Source organism: Mirounga leonina, unplaced genomic scaffold, assembly GCF_011800145.1.
Source record: "Mirounga leonina isolate KUSES-001 unplaced genomic scaffold, KU_Mleo_1.0 Mir_115, whole genome shotgun sequence".
In the NCBI taxonomy this organism is placed as follows: domain Eukaryota; kingdom Metazoa; phylum Chordata; class Mammalia; order Carnivora; family Phocidae; genus Mirounga; species Mirounga leonina.
The window spans coordinates 84,672,875-84,692,906 of NW_023270268.1; the positions used below are offsets into that span (position 1 = coordinate 84,672,875).

Genomic DNA, 20,032 nt, shown 5'->3' on the forward strand with positions numbered 1-20,032 from the left:
ACTTACAAAAGCATAAAAATCAAAACATTAGGTTATATTTGTTTTAGGTACATTTAATGAATCATCTTTCCTTTTTGTTATTTTTTAAAGAAGTAAATACTTTTACAAGTTATATATTATCAAAAAACTTAATGAAAAATAACTGTCACCTCCCAACAATCCCCAATTTCATTCTCTAAAAATAATCATCTCCATTTTCTTAGCAAACTCCCTTGCCTTTCCTTCCACATATACTGCTGTTTTCTAGTTTACCAACTTTGGACATTATGGACTTATTGTCATAGTAGATAACAACTTTCTCTTTCATATCAGATCATTCTGCCTCTTCCTCTATCACTCCAATATAGTGCCATCACTTCTAGTAAAATTAATAGCATTTAGAGTTATGTGACTATGTAGTTATCTGTCATTACTCACTCAAGTAGTATATTATGACCATGCTTCCTTTCTCTTGCAACCCTTCATTTTTCCTGGGCATAATAATTGTGTCATTTTTATTTGCTTAATTGTCCATGTACTTATTATTAAATATCTTTCTTTATCTTACATAACTCTAGAGTTTTTCACATGATGAAACATGTGGTTGCACATATGATCTTATCACTTCAGATTTTTTCCTTTTTTTTTTTTTTTTTTTTCTTTTTTTTGAGAGAGAGAGAGAGGAGATGCGTGTGTGAGCCAGGGCACAGAGAGAGGCAGAGGGATAGAGAGAATCTTAAGCAGGCTCTTTGCCCAGTGTGGAGCCTGACATGGGGCTTGATCTCATGACCCTGAGATCACGAGCTGGGCCGAAATTAAAAGTGGGATGCTGAACCAACTGAGCCACCCAGGCACCTCAATTTTTTCCATCTTTCTGCTCCAGTTGGACTAGTTGCTCTATAGACTTGCTGTATAATTCTCACATGGGACTTGCCTTTGCCACTGCCTTTTAGCTCTCTGCTGTGTCAGAGTCTGGTTTTGAGATGGCACCTTTTCTTTCTCAACTTACTTTTATTTTACCAAAGCACATTCTTCAATAAATTCTTGAGGAAAGGGTGTGTGGGGGATACTTTTTGAATCTTAGCGTGTCTGAAAATGACTTTATTTTGCCTTCTCCTCCATTGAGAATTTGGGGTGTGGAAGAGGGTATAATATCCTATTTTATTTTCTGAGAGCCCCTTCTTATTTAATTGATCCTTGTTTTGTCATCCTCTTTTTATCTCATAGACATAATATCTTCTCATGTCTCTAATATTTTCTTCTCAAATTTTCTGCTTTCTCTGTATTTCTTTTTCCTAGTTTACATGTTTTCTTGTATTTTGTATATGAGGCGATCTTTAAATATTTAGTGATCCTTATGAATAGAGAATGAAGCTAGCAGATTAACTAGAAAATAATTATCTTTGTTCATTGCCGTCTCCCACCCCAGGTCATTCTTTTCTTTGGGGTCATTAAATATCTCTAGAAAAGAATCCTTAATCCCTTGCCTGCAGTATTAAACCCCAAGTTGCTAGAATTTCAGTTTTCAGTGTGCAGATTCCTTTTTAATCTATCTGTTTTTAGGGGCACGTGGGTGGCTCAGTTAGTTAAGCCTCTGCCTTTGGCTCAAGTCATGATCTCCAGGTCCTGGGATTGAGCCCCCGAATCAGGCTACCTGCTCAGCATTTTATGTGATATTGATATCCACAGAAAAAGGAATAACATTTCTGTTTATACTTTTTTCATTTTCTTCTTGTTTTTCTAATTTTAGTATAATTAGGTGTCATCTTTAATAAGTGATCATTAAAAACTTACAAAAGCATAAAAATCAAAACATTAGGTTATATTTGTTTTAGGTACATTTAATGAATCATCTTTCCTTTTTGTTATTTTTTAAAGAAGTAAATACTTTTACAAGTTATATATTTCAAATAAATAAATAAAATCTTTAAAAAAAAAAAATCCGTTTTTAGCCTCCCCACCAAGTTCCAAAGTACAGAACTTCTCAGATTCAATTTCTTTAGAAACTAAACCTCTTGTCTTCTATGGGTTTGGGAACAAGAGAAGGAATCTGGAGGGTCTAAGTGCTATATGAAGTGTTTCTACCAGTTCTTCTGTTTTCACTGCTGTAACTTACCTCTGCCTAGCTGGATTCTGTACACTTCTACTTCCTGAGCATTTTTAGAGTCTTGTGGAGTAAATTATTTCAATATCCCTCTCTTCACACACCCCATTTAAGCTTTCTCTAATCTGCAGCAATGAATAGTTCTACCCTAAGATTCAGCAATAGCACTACTAGGTATTTACCCAAAGAATACAAAAATACTAATTCAAAGGGATACATGCCCCCCCCCCATGTTTATAGCAGCATTATCTACATTAGACAAATTAGGGAAACAGCCCAAGTGTCCATCAACTGATGAATAGAAAATGAAGTTGTGTGTGTGTGTGTGTGTGTATAATGGGATATTACTCATCCATAAAAAACGTTTTGCTTTGACTTTTGCAACAACATGGATGGAGTTAGAGAATATTATGCTAAGTGAAATACGTAAGTCAGAGAAAGACAAATGCCATACGATTTCACTCATATATGGAATTCAAGAAATAAATGAACACGGGGGTGGGGAAGAGGGAGAAAGGCAAACCAAGAAACAGACTCTTAACTACAGAGAACAAACTGATGGTTACCAGAGGGGAGGTGGGTGGGAGGTTGGGTTAAATAGGTGATGGGGATTAAGGAGTGTACTTGTGATGAGTATGAGTGTTGTATGGAAGTGTTGAATCACCATATTGTACACCTGAAACTAATATTAACACTGTATATTAACTAACTGGAACTTAAATAAAAACTTTAAAAAAAGATAGGTTTAAAAAGTTGGTTAATACTCGGAGCACCTGGGTGGGCTCAGTTGGTTAGGCATCTGCCTTCAGCTCAGGTCATGATCCCGGAGTCCTGGGATCGAGCCCCGTGTCAGACTCCCTTCTTGGTGGGGAGCCTTATTCTCCCTCTCCCTGTGCTGCTCCCCCTTGCTTGTGCTCTCTCACTCTTGATCTCTCTCAAATAAATAAATAAAATCTTTAAAAAAAAAAAAAGTTGGTTAACACAAAAAGGACTATGATTTGTATCCTAATTTCCAGTTGCCAAATTACAACCAAAAAATGAACAAATTGTATTATAAATGTAATTGCTAGGATTCTTTCCTTAAGAGAACTACTTTGGATAAGAATTTAAATATTGTACATTAAGTAATAGAACACAATTTTTCTTTTTATCAAATTTTAAAAGATTAACATTTTGCAATTATTATATTAATACAGTATTCTTTCCAAAATATTTGGCAGCAAAGTCATCTGTACTTAGTTTTCATCATTGTTACTGACTCTGAAAATTCTATTGGCTCTAGCTTTGTGAACAAATGGAAGGAATAATTAACTGGCAAAATAATCACTCTGTTAATCCATCCTTATAGTCCACAACTAATGACTCAAATCTGTCAGGGAGTTTGTTTTACCCAGTTTGTATAGCCAAAATAAAGAGAAGAGTGCCTCTTAATATTTACTCTTTGTTTATTAATTTAGAGTAACTCTCTAGGTTTGTCTTCATTTTAGAATTCAATATGGCTTGCCATTGGATTACACTAAAAGCATTTTTAAAAATTTTTCATTCAGTATTGAGAGAAATAAGGTAGTATACCTAATTTTAAAAATTTACTGTAAGTCAATTTTGCTATTTCTTTTTTGTCTCTTTGTCTTTCTGTATATAGTGCAAATTCTTGAGCTTGGCATTACTTTGCCTACTGTGGTATGTTGTTTATTTATCTGGATTATATACACTTTCAGAATCCTATGTTAACTTAATATTGGTAATATAACAAATATGGTGGGGGGCACCTAGGTGGCTCAGTCAGTTGAGCATCCGACTTTTGGTTTCAGTTCAGGTCATGATCTCAAAGGTTGTGAGATGGAGCCCCTTGTTGGGCTTCTCACTCAGCAGGGAGTCTGCTTGAAGATTCTCACACACTATCGCTCTAAAATATAAATAAATCTTTAAAACAAACAACAAAAACACCAAATAAACATGCACTTTTTTCTTCTTAATCTAGAGCCCTTTTTGATTATGACAAGACTAAAGACAGTGGCCTTCCCAGTCAGGGATTGAACTTCAAATTTGGAGATATCCTCCATGTTATTAATGCTTCTGATGATGAATGGTGGCAAGCCAGGCAGGTTACACCAGATGGGGAGAGTGACGAAGTTGGGGTAATTCCCAGTAAGCGCAGGTAAGTATAAGTCCATTACAGTCTTACCACTTGAAAGTAGGGCAACATAGACAAATAATTGTTGATTTTTTAAATTATTTTACTGAGGGTGATTTTATGCTTAGTTTTCCATATTATGTTTCACAGTCATTTAATTTTGTTCACCTTATATTATAACCAGTGACATAATTAAAGAATATGATGCCTCCAAAGAGAAATCTCTCTAAAGCTCCTACTTAGTTGCTCAGAACAAAATAAATATATTTAAATAACTTTGCTGTGTATCTATACCATTGGAGGGAAAAAGATTTAAAAGCCTCTGTGCTTTCTCCAAGTAGGTGGTAATGAAACCTACTAAGTACTTTCAGGATTTTTGATTGTGTGAATTGCCTCCTTTAGACTTAATTGGAAGTGTAAATAAAAAATTTTAGAAGTATCTGGTATTTACTTCACATCTCTTTTCTTGCTTAATTTAGAAGTATTGGTGCATTCACTGGTCTTTCCTCTTTGCTTTTTAACCATTTATTATAGTGATGCATACTTACTATCTACTGGCAAAAGTGGTTAAGTGGAGATAGTCTTTGAACAGGATGATCCCAGCGTAAAGGACCCTCTCTAGGTCTGTGAAATACTGCTGAATGTCCCTACTTTTGTGGGAAAGCTATTAAAATGTCAGTTCATTATTCTCCCCAAATAACTTATTTGTGAGGTCCAATTCGTGCAAATCATTGCCTGAAAGTCTTTTTAAGTTTTAAGATAGCCAACAAAAATCGTTAATGAGACATTAATGTTTATTCTAGCTGGTTAATTCACTTCAGGTCAAGCTTATGATGTAATATTTATTTTAAGAGTCTATAATTGATAAGCATGCCAAATCATATACCTGTTTATAGACCTCTACCTATATATATTTATATTACTGTTTATAGAAGTTGAAGAGTAGGAATATTAAGGTATTACCAAGATTTGTAGTTATGGCTTTGGGATTTATGACTCTTCTTGGCTAGATCCATGTATTTAACAAGATCCAACTATTTGGCTAGATCGTATATTTGGTAGCAACTCCTCTTTTAGCAATTCAGCCCTCAGCATAACTTTTTTCCTGGAATAGAATGTAGTCTACTTTAAATTCAGAAATGCTTCCTCTGTCTCTGTGCCTCATTGAGTCAGTAGAAACCTCACATCTTAAATATCAGAGTCAGAGTTCCTAAAAATTGTCTTATCCTTTGGCACCTCCTATCTTGCATAGGCTTTATGTGTGCCTGCAACAGATGAGAAATACACTGACTTTGGTGGAAAAAGATTCTTTTCATTTTGTATAAAAATTCTGTAAAGTTGGTTTTTAAAAGTGCTGCAAGAGACTTAAGACCTCTCTAAATCTCCAAATTCATAAATAAAATTATAGAATATAATTTTTCTTCCATAAGCTACATATGAAACCACAGCTAATTATGCCATCTCATTCTTGAATGTATTCAAAACTTGTATTTTCTTAAATAGAACTCTCTCTTTCTCAGACCTCTTTCCTTCTAATAGCACAAGGAATTGTAGTTACTATAGTTCTCAGCTCTTATTCAGGAACAGTATTTACAAATAAACACAATTTAAGTCACTCAGCTACTTAGTGAACAAGGTAACGATGAGAAAACAAAGCCATTTTGAGTTGTAAACGTTTACTCACTAAATGTTAGTTTTGCAATGCCCTCAGTAAGTGCCCAGGCAAAATTACAAATTAGTTAACATGTTGTGGACTCTCTCATCATGTCATGGATTGTTCTAGAATAGTAAAAACGAGTTTTAAGTCCATGACTGCTAAGGTTCTTCTGTACCCTCAGTAAAACTGTATCGCTAGATAATGAAGAAAATGCATTTATTCGTAGACTATTTTGGTAAGTTTTTCTGCTATATACTAACATAATTGCTATGTTGAAATTAAGGATAAAAAGCTTAATTGACATGAAATTTTACAAAGTTCATATTGGTATTACAATCTACATGAAACATTTGTTTTGATGTAGTTTTGTTGGCTTACTTATTTTGAATAGTTAACACTTCAACATGGTTCAAAAATCAGAAGATCTAAAAGCTATACAGGCTTCCTCTTAACCTTGTACTCCTGGCACCCTTTTCATTTTTAGAGGAATAACAAGGTTACCAGGTCTTGTATATCCTTCCACAGATATTTTAAAGCTCTTTAGAACTCTTTTTGTATACTATAATTGGTTACTTCATGTATTTACACAAATCTATCACTGGAGTTAAATTCGATTTTTGTATTTCCCATTTTTTAATGAAAATTTCAGAGTTACAGAAAATTAAGTACAAGAAGAAGAATAGTACAAGGAACACCCACATATCCTTCACCTACTTTCACCAATTGTTAACATTTTGCCCTGTTGGCTTTCTCTCTCTTATGCTTGATTTTTAGCATATATGTATGCCCCATGCTAAGCTAATATTGAAACAACAATAACAAAAGAAACAAAATCCAGAAAATTGCAAAACTCAGAAGTGGTTCCTCATAATAATCTCAGTATAATTATGGAATGTGAGTGCATCTATAAGTACACATGTACTGTATTTTGATACTTCACAAGTGGTTTTGTTTGGTAATGAAACCTGTATTTCATTTTCAGAAATTACAATTTTGGGATACAAACCTAGACAGTTACTGAAGGTTTTAGAATATAAAAATGCCCCATACTAGAGTATCAGTTCTGATGATTTCTAATTAGACCCTTAGATATTTTGGTATACTTTAAAAATAGCATTCTGTACTTTGACAGAGTTGAGAAGAAAGAACGAGCCCGATTAAAAACAGTGAAATTTAATTCTAAAACAAGAGGAGATAAAGGGGTGAGTATATGAAATGTCTTTTTCTAGATATTAATAGTTGAGAATAATGGGCTTTTTCATAATTCTTGCTGGAACTACACTATTAAAATTAGAAGGATTTTGCCATAAGAGTTAACTATCAACAGCTCTTGCCGTGATGCTTTGTAATAGTAGATGCTGAAGTAAGTAATTTATTAAATTAAAGCATTCATTTTATAAACCTTTCCAGATTATCAAAACTATCATTTGATATATTCTTAACAACATACTTTGGTGAGGTTATTTTTACAAGTGAAATAAATTCAGCCTTCAGATGTCCAGTTAGAAACTTGTATGAATCATGATAGCTAATTTAATAATGCATCTTCTCAGAAAATATGCCCAGAATATTATTAACTAGGTCATAATGTGAGTTTTTATTTCCCTCCTTCATGCCTAATATAATTTATTAAGAGAATCCATGCTTTAAATATTTGAATCAATATGAATTTTTATTTTGAGGGAATAAAGAAAGGGACAGTAGAGGAAGAGTTTATATAAAGACGGTCAAGAAATACTTCTAAGTTCTTTCATATATAATTTTAAACATGTTTTTGTTTTCATTTTAAGTTCTGCTTGAATCTAATGGATGCCAGTAGATGAAAGAGATACTGCAGGCTTTGTCCTGTGCAATGTGTATAATACAATGGGATATTGTAGTAATAGCCTGAAGAAATAAACTGAACAGATATGTTGCTTTGAGATACTATTCATAGGAATGTTTTATATTTGTTTTTTTAATCTAAAGCAAAAGTTTTATACATCTTTTGATCATATTTCAAATGAATGTGGAAAGTTAACTCAGCAAATTAATTAATCCTATCATCTGTGCTTCTCTGATAGCACTAAGCACTCAAACTTAAAGGCTTAAAATATAAGATAAGCAATATCCTCGATCAAAGAAATTAAATCTAAGTAAATTGTATAATGTATTCAATTATTTTAGAAATGATAATTTCCTTTAAAATTGCAGCTTTCAGGAAATAAAAAATTATGTAGTGTGACCTGAAGCAATATTTAAAAGAGAAATTTGGGGGAAGGAAAAAATCCCAAGTAACAGGATTTGAAATCTATACAATGCTTTTTGTGCTTGTTTTATACATGTCCTTAAAAATAACTTAGTAAAATACATAAAATACACTGTCAGTGTATTGAAAATGAGGTTGCATGTTATAACTTTTCTTTCATACTGTAAGAAGTTAACTGAATTAACGACATATTTAAATCTTAGTCTTGTTTGTTGACTGTAACCAACCTTATACACAGTCACTGTGTCCTAACACAGCACCAGAAGAATGCATGATACTGAGTGGGGTAAAAATACGCTTGCCATTGATGCAGAACTGCATTTCTTTCTGTACTACCATCTCCCATTCTGAATTCCTCTTTTCCTTTCCTTACATGGTGGTTTATGGACTTATTTCCACTGCAGACTTATAACATTTCAGTTTCTCATTAACATTTTTAACATTCATTTAGCTATTTTGACATACCGCATATAGAAATTTTATACTTTATATATATATCATGATTTTGTGATTTTATCAGTTCTTATATTTATTACACTATCTCTCTTGCAATATAGCATTCATAACAAGTAACTAAATAGAGTATTTTGTATTGAAAATGTAGACAATCCAAAGGTAGTATATTTCTTCAGTTTTGTGTTTTCCCTACACATATTTATCTTCTTTGCTTTGTGCTATTTTCACTTTTAATAAATTCTTCATCTGGAGGACATTAAATGTAATAAAATTAATTCTTTTCTTAACTAACAGGCATTTCTTTCTGTCCTATATTATGATATCTTTATGATATCTCATTTTGGCTAATTGCTAAGATATCAAAAATCAAAACATTTTAAACTTCATGTTTCTTTTGGTTGTTTGCTGTGAAACTGACTCTGGCCACTATATATGCAGTAGGAGGGATAAATACCTTTATTAAAAACATAGCAGTTTTATTATATACCAGAAAAATTATTACTAAATTCATTGATGATTTTCATGAAGAAGATTTAGTCCTTCCCTAAATTAGATTATCATAAATTTTTCTCTATTGAAACTTAAGTTTTCTTCATTTCTCTTCTCTAAAATTTGTATCCAAGCAAAGATTTTTATTTAAATAATGCTACTTGACAGTTATAAGTCCAAATTTCTTGACAGTATTTTTCTCATCAACTTAATTTTTAACTTCTGCTTAGCGTTATCAGAGCCTTCAAATTTTAGGATTGAAATCAAGACAATCTGTTGGACTAATGAACTATGAATTTATTAATCCTGAATTATTGATATGAAAAGGTAAAAATAAAAGTTTAATCTTGTTTTTGTGTTAAGATTCCCACCAAAACAAATCCTTTCAAATAATAGAGTTTGACCAAAAATTACTTAATCTGCCTCAGCACCTTAATTGCCTGGCATCACATGCTTAAAAATACAAGCATGCCAAAACATACTTCCTGGTGTAGATATACTTCAAAATAATGATAGCATTTTATGACATTGGATTAAACTCAAGAAAAGTCAGAACAGATTTTTTATCCTTTATATTGTTCCTGCTTCAAAAAGTAATAATTCCTAGTGTCATTGGTAGGTCAGGCCATTTCCTTCAAGACATGGATGTCTGTGACAGAAATTACAAAAGAAGTTATCCCTCTTTAATAACATCACCTTTCTTTATACAGCATAGTTTTAAATCTGTGAAGGCACAAATGGGATATTGAAAAAGGGAAGAAATCTGTTTCCAACATCTGTGTAGTAAGGGACATCAGATCAGCTGTGCAGCTCCTCCATAGCAGTTCTGTATAACTGTTAGAATCTTCAATGCCTTTTTGGCTTCTAGAAACACCTAACTTTTCATTCCCTATTCAAGATATGGTGCCAATGAATTAAATCTGGTTCCAGTTTATTTATACTTTTAAAAATAGATAAATATAGTAGAGCTTAAAGACAAATAAACCAGTTAGGATGGCATTCAAGTTGGCCAGGAGAGCTATTGACTCTTCTTTCTTGGTGGGATAGCATCGATAAATCTTTTGCTGGATTCTGTGTGCTTGATGGACCCCTCTTAGTTTTATTCTCATTTTCTGATTCATATTATAAGCATTTAGTTATCTTTTTTCTCTTTAAAAAAAAAATTGGTTCATTGTTTTTAAATATTCAGCACTAGCAACTTTCTCAGTTGTTTTGGTTCTCCTTTTTTTTTTTTTTTTTTTTTTTAAGATTTTTTACTTATTTGTCAGAGAGCACAAGCAGGGGGAGTGGCCGGCAGAGGGAGAGGGAGAAGCAGGCTCCCCCCTGAGCAGGGAGCCCGAGGTGGTACTCGATCCCAGGACCCTGGGATCATGACCTGAGCCGAAGGCAGTTGCTTAACCGACTGAGCCACCCAGGCGCCCTTGGTTTTTTTTTAATAGTGACTTTTTGTTTATTGGAGCCACAAAAGGGGGAGGGAGGGAATATGCTCAAGTCAGAGGAAAATGAAGATTATTACCTACTGCATAAAAAATACTTGAATAGCCTAGAATAACAATTTAAAATAACTTCTATAGAGCACTTCATACCTGGGAATCTTCTAGAAAAATATGGATTGATAACAGATATTAGCTGGTTTGTACTATAGTAGTAGCTAATTTGAGTTACTCTTCAAGTAGCACTTACTCCTTATTTCTAGGTATTTTTTTTTAATCAGGTAGCACTTATTCCTTATTTCTAGGTATTATTGAATTACACTAAATTTTTAAATATTTTAAGTTGAGAAATGTTAGAGGAGTTAATACAAAGTTAGAAATTCACTTTGTGATTAATAAAATTCATATACAAACTGCACACTGTGGTCACAAGAGTCAGCTTCCACAGAGCTGCTAGGCTGGGCCTTTGTACACACAGATAGTAGACATCCCTTTGTTTTGCCCCTCCTTCTCTTCTTCAGCAGTCATTCAATGACAAGCGTAAAAAGAACCTCTTTTCCCGAAAATTCCCCTTCTACAAGAACAAGGACCAGAGTGAGCAGGAAACAAGTGATGCTGACCGTAAGTATGTGGATCCAGTGGTCAACTGAAAATAAATGTAGAGGGACCTACTGCCCTGCAGTTGGTTGTTACCATGGAGACAGTTTCAAGAGCTGCAACAGGTTACCAACTGTCTTAACCAGGAGCAACTTAACAGACATAAATTAATTTGCATACCAATCTTAACTTTTTCTGGCACCTTAGGAATTCTTAATTTAAAGTTAACAGTATTTTTAAGTTGTGTTTAAAATAGAATTATTTGATGTAAGGGTTCTTAGAAGAAACACTTAAAATGCTTTCAAAGACTATTTCAAAGGAAAATTAGATACCTGAGAAGCTACTTAATGATTTCTAGGTATAGCATTGACAATCTTGGATACAAATCTTTTGGAATCATTCCATTTTATCCTGTGTCTTCAGGACATGTAGACAATCTGAATTTTACTTTTAAAATAACAGGAAATAATACCAAATTTTGCTTCTCTACCCTAAGTCAGCCTCTAAGCTAGAACTTTGATTCCTTTAGTACATTACATTCAGCTGCTAGCTTATTTCAAACTTTCAGAAATCTACAAAAATTCTCTAAAATATGTACACCTGTAATGGTCTTGGAACTGTCTCTTATTGTAGCACCAATTTTATGCATTACTGACAACTATTTTCTTTGATTATCTTTTTATTGCTTGCTCTCTGGGAACTACTCTCTACAGGAGATCCCTGACGACATGGGATCAAAAGGCCTGAGTAAGTGATCAAAATACTCCCAAGTTATTTTTTAACCTCCATCTACAGACCTACCTTTTTCAGATACATTTTGAGATTCATGGTAGCGCCTTTCTGGCATGAGGAGGTATATGATTTAGATTGCTTTTAGACTTTTCATATTAATAATGTGCTTGGGATTTTTATTTCTATAATACATACCTTTTGTTTTTCTAATGCTCCATTTTTCACATGTCATTTGAAAAACTCATAATTACGTTTTCCTTTTTGTAGTTTTTATGGCAATTACTTTTGCTAGGGATTTTTTTAAGCTTTTTAAAATAGTACTACATGCCTACATTATTAGAATGTAGAAAATAATCTTGCAGTTTTATGTCCACCGGGTTTTTTGTTAAAACAAGTTAAAATCACTTTGATTCTGTGTTAGAAAAGCATTGCTATAATGTGAAACTAAAATATAATGAATCTTAAGTTAATAGAAAAGAATTGTGGACCTCAAATTCAAGTAGCAGTTGATGTAGGGGGATGGAAATTATAGATCTCTTTTTCAAGGAGGTTGTAAATTATTTAAAGAATTACAAGAAATATTTTCCTTTGTTTTTCCTTTAACCAAGATGTCAGTGGTTTTGGGTTTGTCTTGTTCTTTTTTAATTTTCTAACTAGTACTTAATCTTCATATGAAACTTGGTACAGTCTGGTATATAGGAGTCATTCAGTAAATGTTAGAGTGAATGGATGAAACAAGTCATTTTTTAGCAAACAAAATTTTAAATTTAGGTGTTCTCAAATTGATGATATATGAAAGTTTACCAAATATTACTAAGTTATTTTAGGTGACAGCAGCTCATAGAAGTAATCTCTTAGGCAAAAGTTTTTTCCTGGATAGTTCTTTCTATTTGGATTATTAAGCATATTGAAAACTTACTTTTTGTAATTTATTGGTCATTAAGGATATAACCAATATCGGGGCACTTGGGTGATTCAGTCGATTAAGCATCCAACTCTTGATCTCAGCTTGGGTCTTGATCTCAGGGTCATAAGTTCAGGCCCCACATTGGGCTCCATGTCCAGCATGTTAAAGAAAAAAAAAAAAATATATATATATATGTACATATAAAACCAATGTCTTTTAACTTTCTAAGATCTACGTTAATAAACATATTTCATAGAAGGTTTTTTCCTTGATTTATGCTAACTTTATACTGGAATTTTAATCTAAAGTATAGGTACTTTTATTTTAACCTTAACGATTAAAGGTTTGTATTAGATTGGAGGCAGTATGCTTTATATGTAATTATTTCTATATAGACACACTTGGTTATTTTTGCCTGTACCTTTTTACGATTCAGCAAGAGCCACAAATTTACTATTACTGGTGGTACCCTTTTTTAATCTTTTACCTTTGGGGAAAATAATCAGTGAAAATCTTTAAAATTGGAAAATATTTCCATAGATTCTTAATGCTATAGAATTTATTTTGAGAATGATGTGTTTCAGAGGTGGTATGATTCAGCATTAAAAAACTCACAGATTTTTATTATCTGCTAAATCATTATAGAGACCTGTGGAAAACTCATTGGAAAGAAACTAAATGGACAATTTGTTTACTATATTGATATTGTTATGATGGATGATAATTACACCTTGGCCACATCTTATTTCCATCTCTCATTTTGACAATTGGGATCTGAGAAGAGAAACAAATGAAAAATAGTAACTGATTATCAGACAATGTCCTTTAGAAAAGGATTTAATTTTCTGGACAGAGACTTAAGATCCCTTGAATGATGGGTTTTGTGCTTCATCTCACAGGAACTAAGATAATTTATTCACCTGGTAACTTGATGATCAAATGAGGGAAACAGGAAGATACCAGTAAAAATTCTAAACCTGGATAAAACAGATGACTAACAGTTGACAAGGTGCCAGTTATTATACAACAGAAAATGCTGGGGAAAGGGTGGTCAGGGACTTTATTCGTAGCCTCAGTAATCTATATTCTAAAGTTCCAAATACAGGAAATAAACTAAGCAGAATCCTGTGAGATTTTAATAGAAAGAAATAAGTGTGACTCATATAGATATTCATCAAGCCTTGTTGAAACAGGACTCATGAAGGGACTGAGAAGAAAAGGCATAAATTATTTCAGAGAAACAAACCTGATGAAGAAATGGAATAACACTGAATATCAAGAAAGATGTACATCTACATGTAATTTCATATAACCTGTGAAAAATAGGGTATTTAATTGAAGAGGAGAGAAACAAAAGTGTGATACCCTGAACACTTTTCATAGACATGAACTCAGTGATTCTACAAAAGAAAATCAAATAAATCATTGATTTGCCCTGTTGAGAGTAGAGGAAACAATGAGAGAATTTGCCTTTCCAATCCTAATTTTGACTAACAACTAACTAGAATATGATGGAAGTGTGAGAGAATGCAAGTAAATCGTCATAACTTGTGAAAAGCTAGAAATAGAAACGTGTACAACTTGTATATCTTAAGGCAACTTTGAAAAAGGTGAAAAGGAAAAATGTAAGATTCCTTTAACAGAGAACTAAAAAGAAATAAGTTCAGGAGGGGCTGTGTAAGGTGCTCAGAAGTGAAATCATGATATACAGTTTCAAACGAGGTTTGTACCTATAGCTCAATTTTTACAGCTTTCCATTTTGTAGAACACCTCAAAAACTCTGTCAGGCACATAAGAAAGAGATACGTAATGGGAAGCCTTTCTTCTCATCTCAGAGATTTATATAAATAAAGTTGTGTGGAGTTCTTAGATGCCAAAACCAGACTTATTTTTATTTGTATAAAGAATAAGTGTAAGAGTAGTACTATTGCTTAAGATGGGTGATGTGTAGGTAGTAGTTAGGGAGAGCAAAGAAAAGGCATATACCTTCTCAGGAAGAAATGTTTGATTAGAAAGGGGAGACTTGGTTAGATTTGAAGTGCCTGTGGTCATCAAACATCATAAACAAAATCAAAATTAAAACTTAAAGAATATACCATGTATGTCAAAGGGATAATATCTTTACGAATTTCTAACAGATCAGTAAGAAGCAGACTAATTCTTCATTTGATAACTGAACAAAGGATGTGAGAAGAATGCTCAAAAGATAACAAATGAAATGAGTATATAAAATACTTAATGTCCCCAGTAAGCAGTAAACAAAATGATAATTTCTACCCATCATCTTGACAGACATTTCTTTTAAAGGAGAACCCAGTGGTAGAGTTGTATGAAATGACTAGTTTTAATATATTAACATTATGCATATCTGGAAAAGTGTATCTTTTGACCTACTAATTCCTCTTCAAGGAATTATCCTAAGTATGTAGTCAGAGATAGAGATAAAGGTTTATATATCAGGAAGTTTATTTTAATTTTATTGAGAAATTACAGTCAAAAAAATTTGAAACCATCCTAAAATGTCTTTATATTTGGGAAGTGGTTAATGAAGTATGACTTATCCGTATTTTGTAATATCATATAACCATTGAAAATCATATTAAAACATGACATGGGAAAATGCTCATAATATAAATGTAAAAAAAAGAATATGAAACTGCATATATTATCTAAGACTTGTAAATAAACATATATTTAGGGCTATTTTGAATAGTGTTGCTTTGAACATTCTTCCACATGTCTTTTGGTCAACATATATATGTCTTTCTGTTGGGGAAATACCTGGGAAAGGAATTGCTGGGTCATACATACATACATCTGTGGGGCTTTAGTAGTTACTGCCAAATAGTTTTCCATAGTGGTTGTACCAATTTCGCCACCCTCAGTAGTATATGAGTTCCAGTTGCTACTTACCTTCTCTGTGTTTGGCGTATCTGTTTTGGGGTTTTTTTCATTGTAGCCATTCTGGTGGATGGTAGAGATATCTGTTGTGGCTTTATTTTGCATTTCGCTGATAAGTAATTACAGGGGAAAATTACAGGGAAAACTTGAACACCTTTTTATATGTTTACTGGATATTTGAATACCTTTTTTGGTGAAGTTTCTTAAAAAATGTATTTTAATTATCAAGAAGAAAGCATTTTACCTTTCTAATAAATACTCCCGCATAGTGATGATGTTATTCCAAGGGCCGTGCTTTGAATAGCAAAATTTTATTGTAGTTACATATAAGGATACGTGAAAACTTGAAGAATTTGATTGCATAACAGCTATCGGTAATCTTAGAGAACTTGAGATGAGTAGGAGAAATCCCCAGAAAAGACAGAAGAGATTTGTAGTAGCTTTAACTTTTTACTGTATAACATGCCAAATATATTCAATGGTAGAAAAATAGTAAATTAAAGCCTGCAAGTATTCATTTACCCAACTTCTGTAATTGTCAACTCATGGTTAATTTTGTCTCTTCTATACTCCCACTTACTCTCCCCCTTCACTCCATTGCAGTAACTAATGTTTCTCTCTTTTATGTATTAGAGATTGTAGAGTACAATACTAATCCTAATACAAATTTATAAGAATTTTTTTTATGTGTCGTTCCTACTTTGGGGAATGAATTTTAAGGAAATAGGACAAGAGATTAAAAAGTTGTATAAATGAAGACATTCCTAATTATTGATGTTGGTGGAAAACAATTTAAAGCAAAGTAAGATGTCTGAGAATAAGTAGTAAGGTAAATTATGATTTATCAGTTCAATAGAATATTATGCAACAATTTAAAATGATTGTTTCGAAGTACATTTAACATGGGAAGAAATTTTTAAATACAGACTTTTAAAAAACATCATTTTACATGTGCTTGTCATATGTTATTCAGTCTTACAATTTTTAATGTCCCTGCTATATTTAAAATATTTATAATCATGATTAAGAAAGTTATATCCTTACACCTGAAACTAATCCAACATTGTATGTTAACTATACTGCAATTTTAAAAAAGGAAGAAAGAAAATTATATCTTGTCTTTGCAGATTAGAATAACAGGTTTATTTTTCACCATGACAGCAGTTCAAGAACTATTATCTTCATTTGAAATCTTACATTCTACCATTCTCGTAACTTTTCAGTAGTGCATCTTGATTTTAGGAGACTCTGTGGGTGGTATGGTACAGCAGATATTTCTCCTCAAGCTGTTTTCTTACCCCTTAAAATTTTTTTTTCGTTTGCCTCACATAAGAAATTTAGATTTCACTTTCTCCTGTGGAAAATTTTGTTTTTTACTTTTTATAATTTATTTTATTTTATTTTATTTACTCTGGAGATACTTATTGAGAGAACATTCAAGATTACATTTACATGGGAAGAGTACCTGGTGTTTATGGAACAATCAAGTTATGAAATGGGGTCACTTTCAAGGAGAGACCAACCAGGCAATTTGCAAGTAGATGTATTTGCTTTATCTTTTTTGTTTTGCAAAGCAGCCATTGTCAATTTTATCAAAACAGAGCTTCTCAGAAATACTAGTCTATTTTAAAATACAGTCCCACCTTCTAGAATTCCCTTCCGTTTGACTTTTTTTTTGGAACATATGCATCTGTGACATCTAAAATGTTTTATCTGTATGATCTCAGAGACCTGGATTTTCATTTCTCTTCAGGAACAAGAAAGAAGCTGAACTAAAAGCAAGATCACTTATTTTTTTAAGATATCCCTTCATTAAAATGGGCATCTGTTTGCTCAAATATAACTTGTCTCTTTTGTTGGTCATTACTGTTTCATAAATTAAATGGTGCCAACTGCATTTTTTCCTTTTGGGTTCTATGTCTACATTTGGACTAATTTAGGATCACTTTGCCCTCTGTCATATTCTACTTGATTATTTTCCATAGATTCTGTTCATAAACTGTGTTGTACAGAAATGGAGCATTGTCCTTAATTACATGATTTCTTTTCTTCCTAATTCATATTTGGGGAAAAAAATTTTTCAAAGAAAATCAAAAATGCTTTTTAAAAATTCTTCGAGTATGTGTATTTATATCTCAACATTTTGTAATGTCGCCTTGTGTTTATTTTGATAATTTGCTTTTTTAAACTCATGACACTGTGTTTTCTTTATTTTTTCCATTGTCCTGCAATTTCAGAGCATATAACTTCTAATGCCAGCGATAGTGAAAGTAGTTACCGTAAGTGTTTTAAGTTACTTTTCTTTTGTAATCACAAGTAATATATATCCTTTGGGAGTTTTTTGTCTTAGTAATATATTCTAAAAACTGAATATCAGATGCTTAACATTTTAAAATCAGAGAGAGCCAAGTAAAATTCTGAATTGAAAAATAAAGTCATACTATGTACAAAAGTTAACAAAGTTCCAAAATTTTAATAAAACTCTAAAATCCTCTTTACAAACAATGCTATTTGTGTACATAGTACGTGTGTGTGTGTGTGTGTGTGTGTTTTACAAGAAAATATCTAGTTAAATGAGGGGTAAACTTGCATTTTGCCGTTTTCTTTAGTAAGTCTGTTTTTAATATGAGCATTAAAATGTTTTTCAAGGGGCGCCTGGGTGGCTCAGATGGTTTAGCATCTGCCTTAGGCTCAAGTAATGATCCCAGGCTCCTGGCTCAGCAGGGAGCCTGCTTCTCCCTCTCCCACTGCCTCTCCCCCTGCTCATGCTCTCTCTCTGTATCTCTCTGTCTCATATGAATAAATAAAATCTTCAAAAAAAATTTTTTTTAATAAAATGTTTTTCAGTAATGCTAAATTACAGTTAGCTTTATTTCCTTTTTTATTCTTTGTCACCAATAATGATCTAGATCAAGTTATTGTTTACTACCAGCTTCTGGTGAACCTAAATGATGAAGGAAAAATTTTCAACAGTTGCTCATACAATACTGATTTCCTTTTTGGTGTGCTTATGTTACATTTTTGCTCTTGTTAAGTGAACTATACAAGCATCTGGAGTTTTTTAATAGATTTGGACATGGGGGGAGTACATGAATATTATCAGTTGTGGTTCCTTAAAAATTAAAATTGCTTTTCTAACTTTTTTTTACTGCTGTCTAATATGAAAGTAATCTTGATTACAGATGAGTATGGCTGCTCAAAAGGTCCATCCTGTTAATATCAGTCTCTGATTTTTTTCATGTTGACAATATATACTTTTAACCCTCATTTGATTGGTTGTTATTTTTTGCATAATAGTTACATAATTTTCTTTTTTTGGTGTGGGAATGTGATTTCTTGTTAGTGTTTTATTAACATATAATCAGAACTCAGAGTAGTTGAGTAACTTTCTAGACTTTAAAAAAAAAAAAAGAGGTAATGAAAGTATATACTGTCTGTCTCACCATTTGCATGAATTGTTAGGTGTGGAATATTCAAATTGCATGTTTTTGCTAATATGTAAACCCTGTTTTACGTACAATATTTTTAAAAGCAGCTTGTTAGGTATGTTTTTTATATATTATGACAATAAAACAGTAAAATACACTTTTAAAGCAGGAAAGAACACTTTTAAAGCAATGAAATACACTTTTAAAGCCAATATATGAGTTTAAAAGATCTACAGCTGCATACGTATGATATAAACCAGTGCCATATTTAGTGAAAAAGTTGTTATAGAATCTTGATAATCAAGGAGAAAATCCTCAAATATGTTATCCAACATTGATTGTTTTCATTGAACCACTTGAAGTAACAGTCCTTCCTAGTTTGTTCTCTATACGTGTGTGTGTGTGTGTGTGTGTTAAGAACTGGAATTTTTAAGTCTTTCAGTTCCTTTTGCTGAGTCAAGATACAATTTGTAGAGTTTTTTATTGATGATATTTTAAGCTCTAAACCTTTAACTTAATCTTAGAGGATTTAACTTCTAAAGTGCTTTCAAGTCAAAGCAAAATATATCTTATTTCATTTGCTATCTATGTGATTCATAGTTGGAGTGGGAAGGGAAGGATTTAGTTTTATCCAAAGCTTTTTTTTTTTTTTTGAAGATCTAATTGGCTTTATTAAGCAATTAATGAATTGTGCAGCATCCCATTCCAGCAAGTAGAAGGGAGCACCCTTATCTAAAGCTTTTTAAATTCATTTTAAATGTTATTTTTTTGATTGAATAAATGAATTATTAGAGCAATTAGTGAATTTTTTTCATCAGTGAAATCGTGACAACAGTTTTACCTTTACATTACAATTTTTTATTATAGTTATAATTATAAAAATGTATATATATCCTGTTAAATATTACATCTGGTGGGACCGAAACATCAGCATATTCTTAATAGCAGTAAATTACATAAATACTCA

At 32.3% G+C, this 20,032-nt stretch overlaps 1 protein-coding gene across 10 annotated transcripts in view; it reads left to right on the plus strand.

The window, feature by feature from the left end:
- DLG1 (discs large MAGUK scaffold protein 1) overlaps positions 1-20,032 on the plus strand; it is a 252,742-nt gene that overhangs the window by 210,579 nt on the left and 22,131 nt on the right. For 5 of the 10 annotated variants that reach the window (XM_034999873.1, XM_034999872.1, XM_034999871.1 and 2 more), the window contains 4 exons: positions 4,065-4,241; positions 7,007-7,076; positions 11,022-11,121; positions 17,875-17,916. In XM_034999873.1, the coding sequence (XP_034855764.1) occupies positions 4,065-4,241; positions 7,007-7,076; positions 11,022-11,121; positions 17,875-17,916 (389 nt within the window). Of the gene's footprint in view, positions 1-4,064; positions 4,242-7,006; positions 7,077-11,021; positions 11,122-11,810; positions 11,845-17,874; positions 17,917-20,032 lie in introns of all 10 variants that reach the window. The other 5 variants (XM_034999875.1, XM_034999879.1, XM_034999880.1 and 2 more) reach the window with 2 other exon arrangements.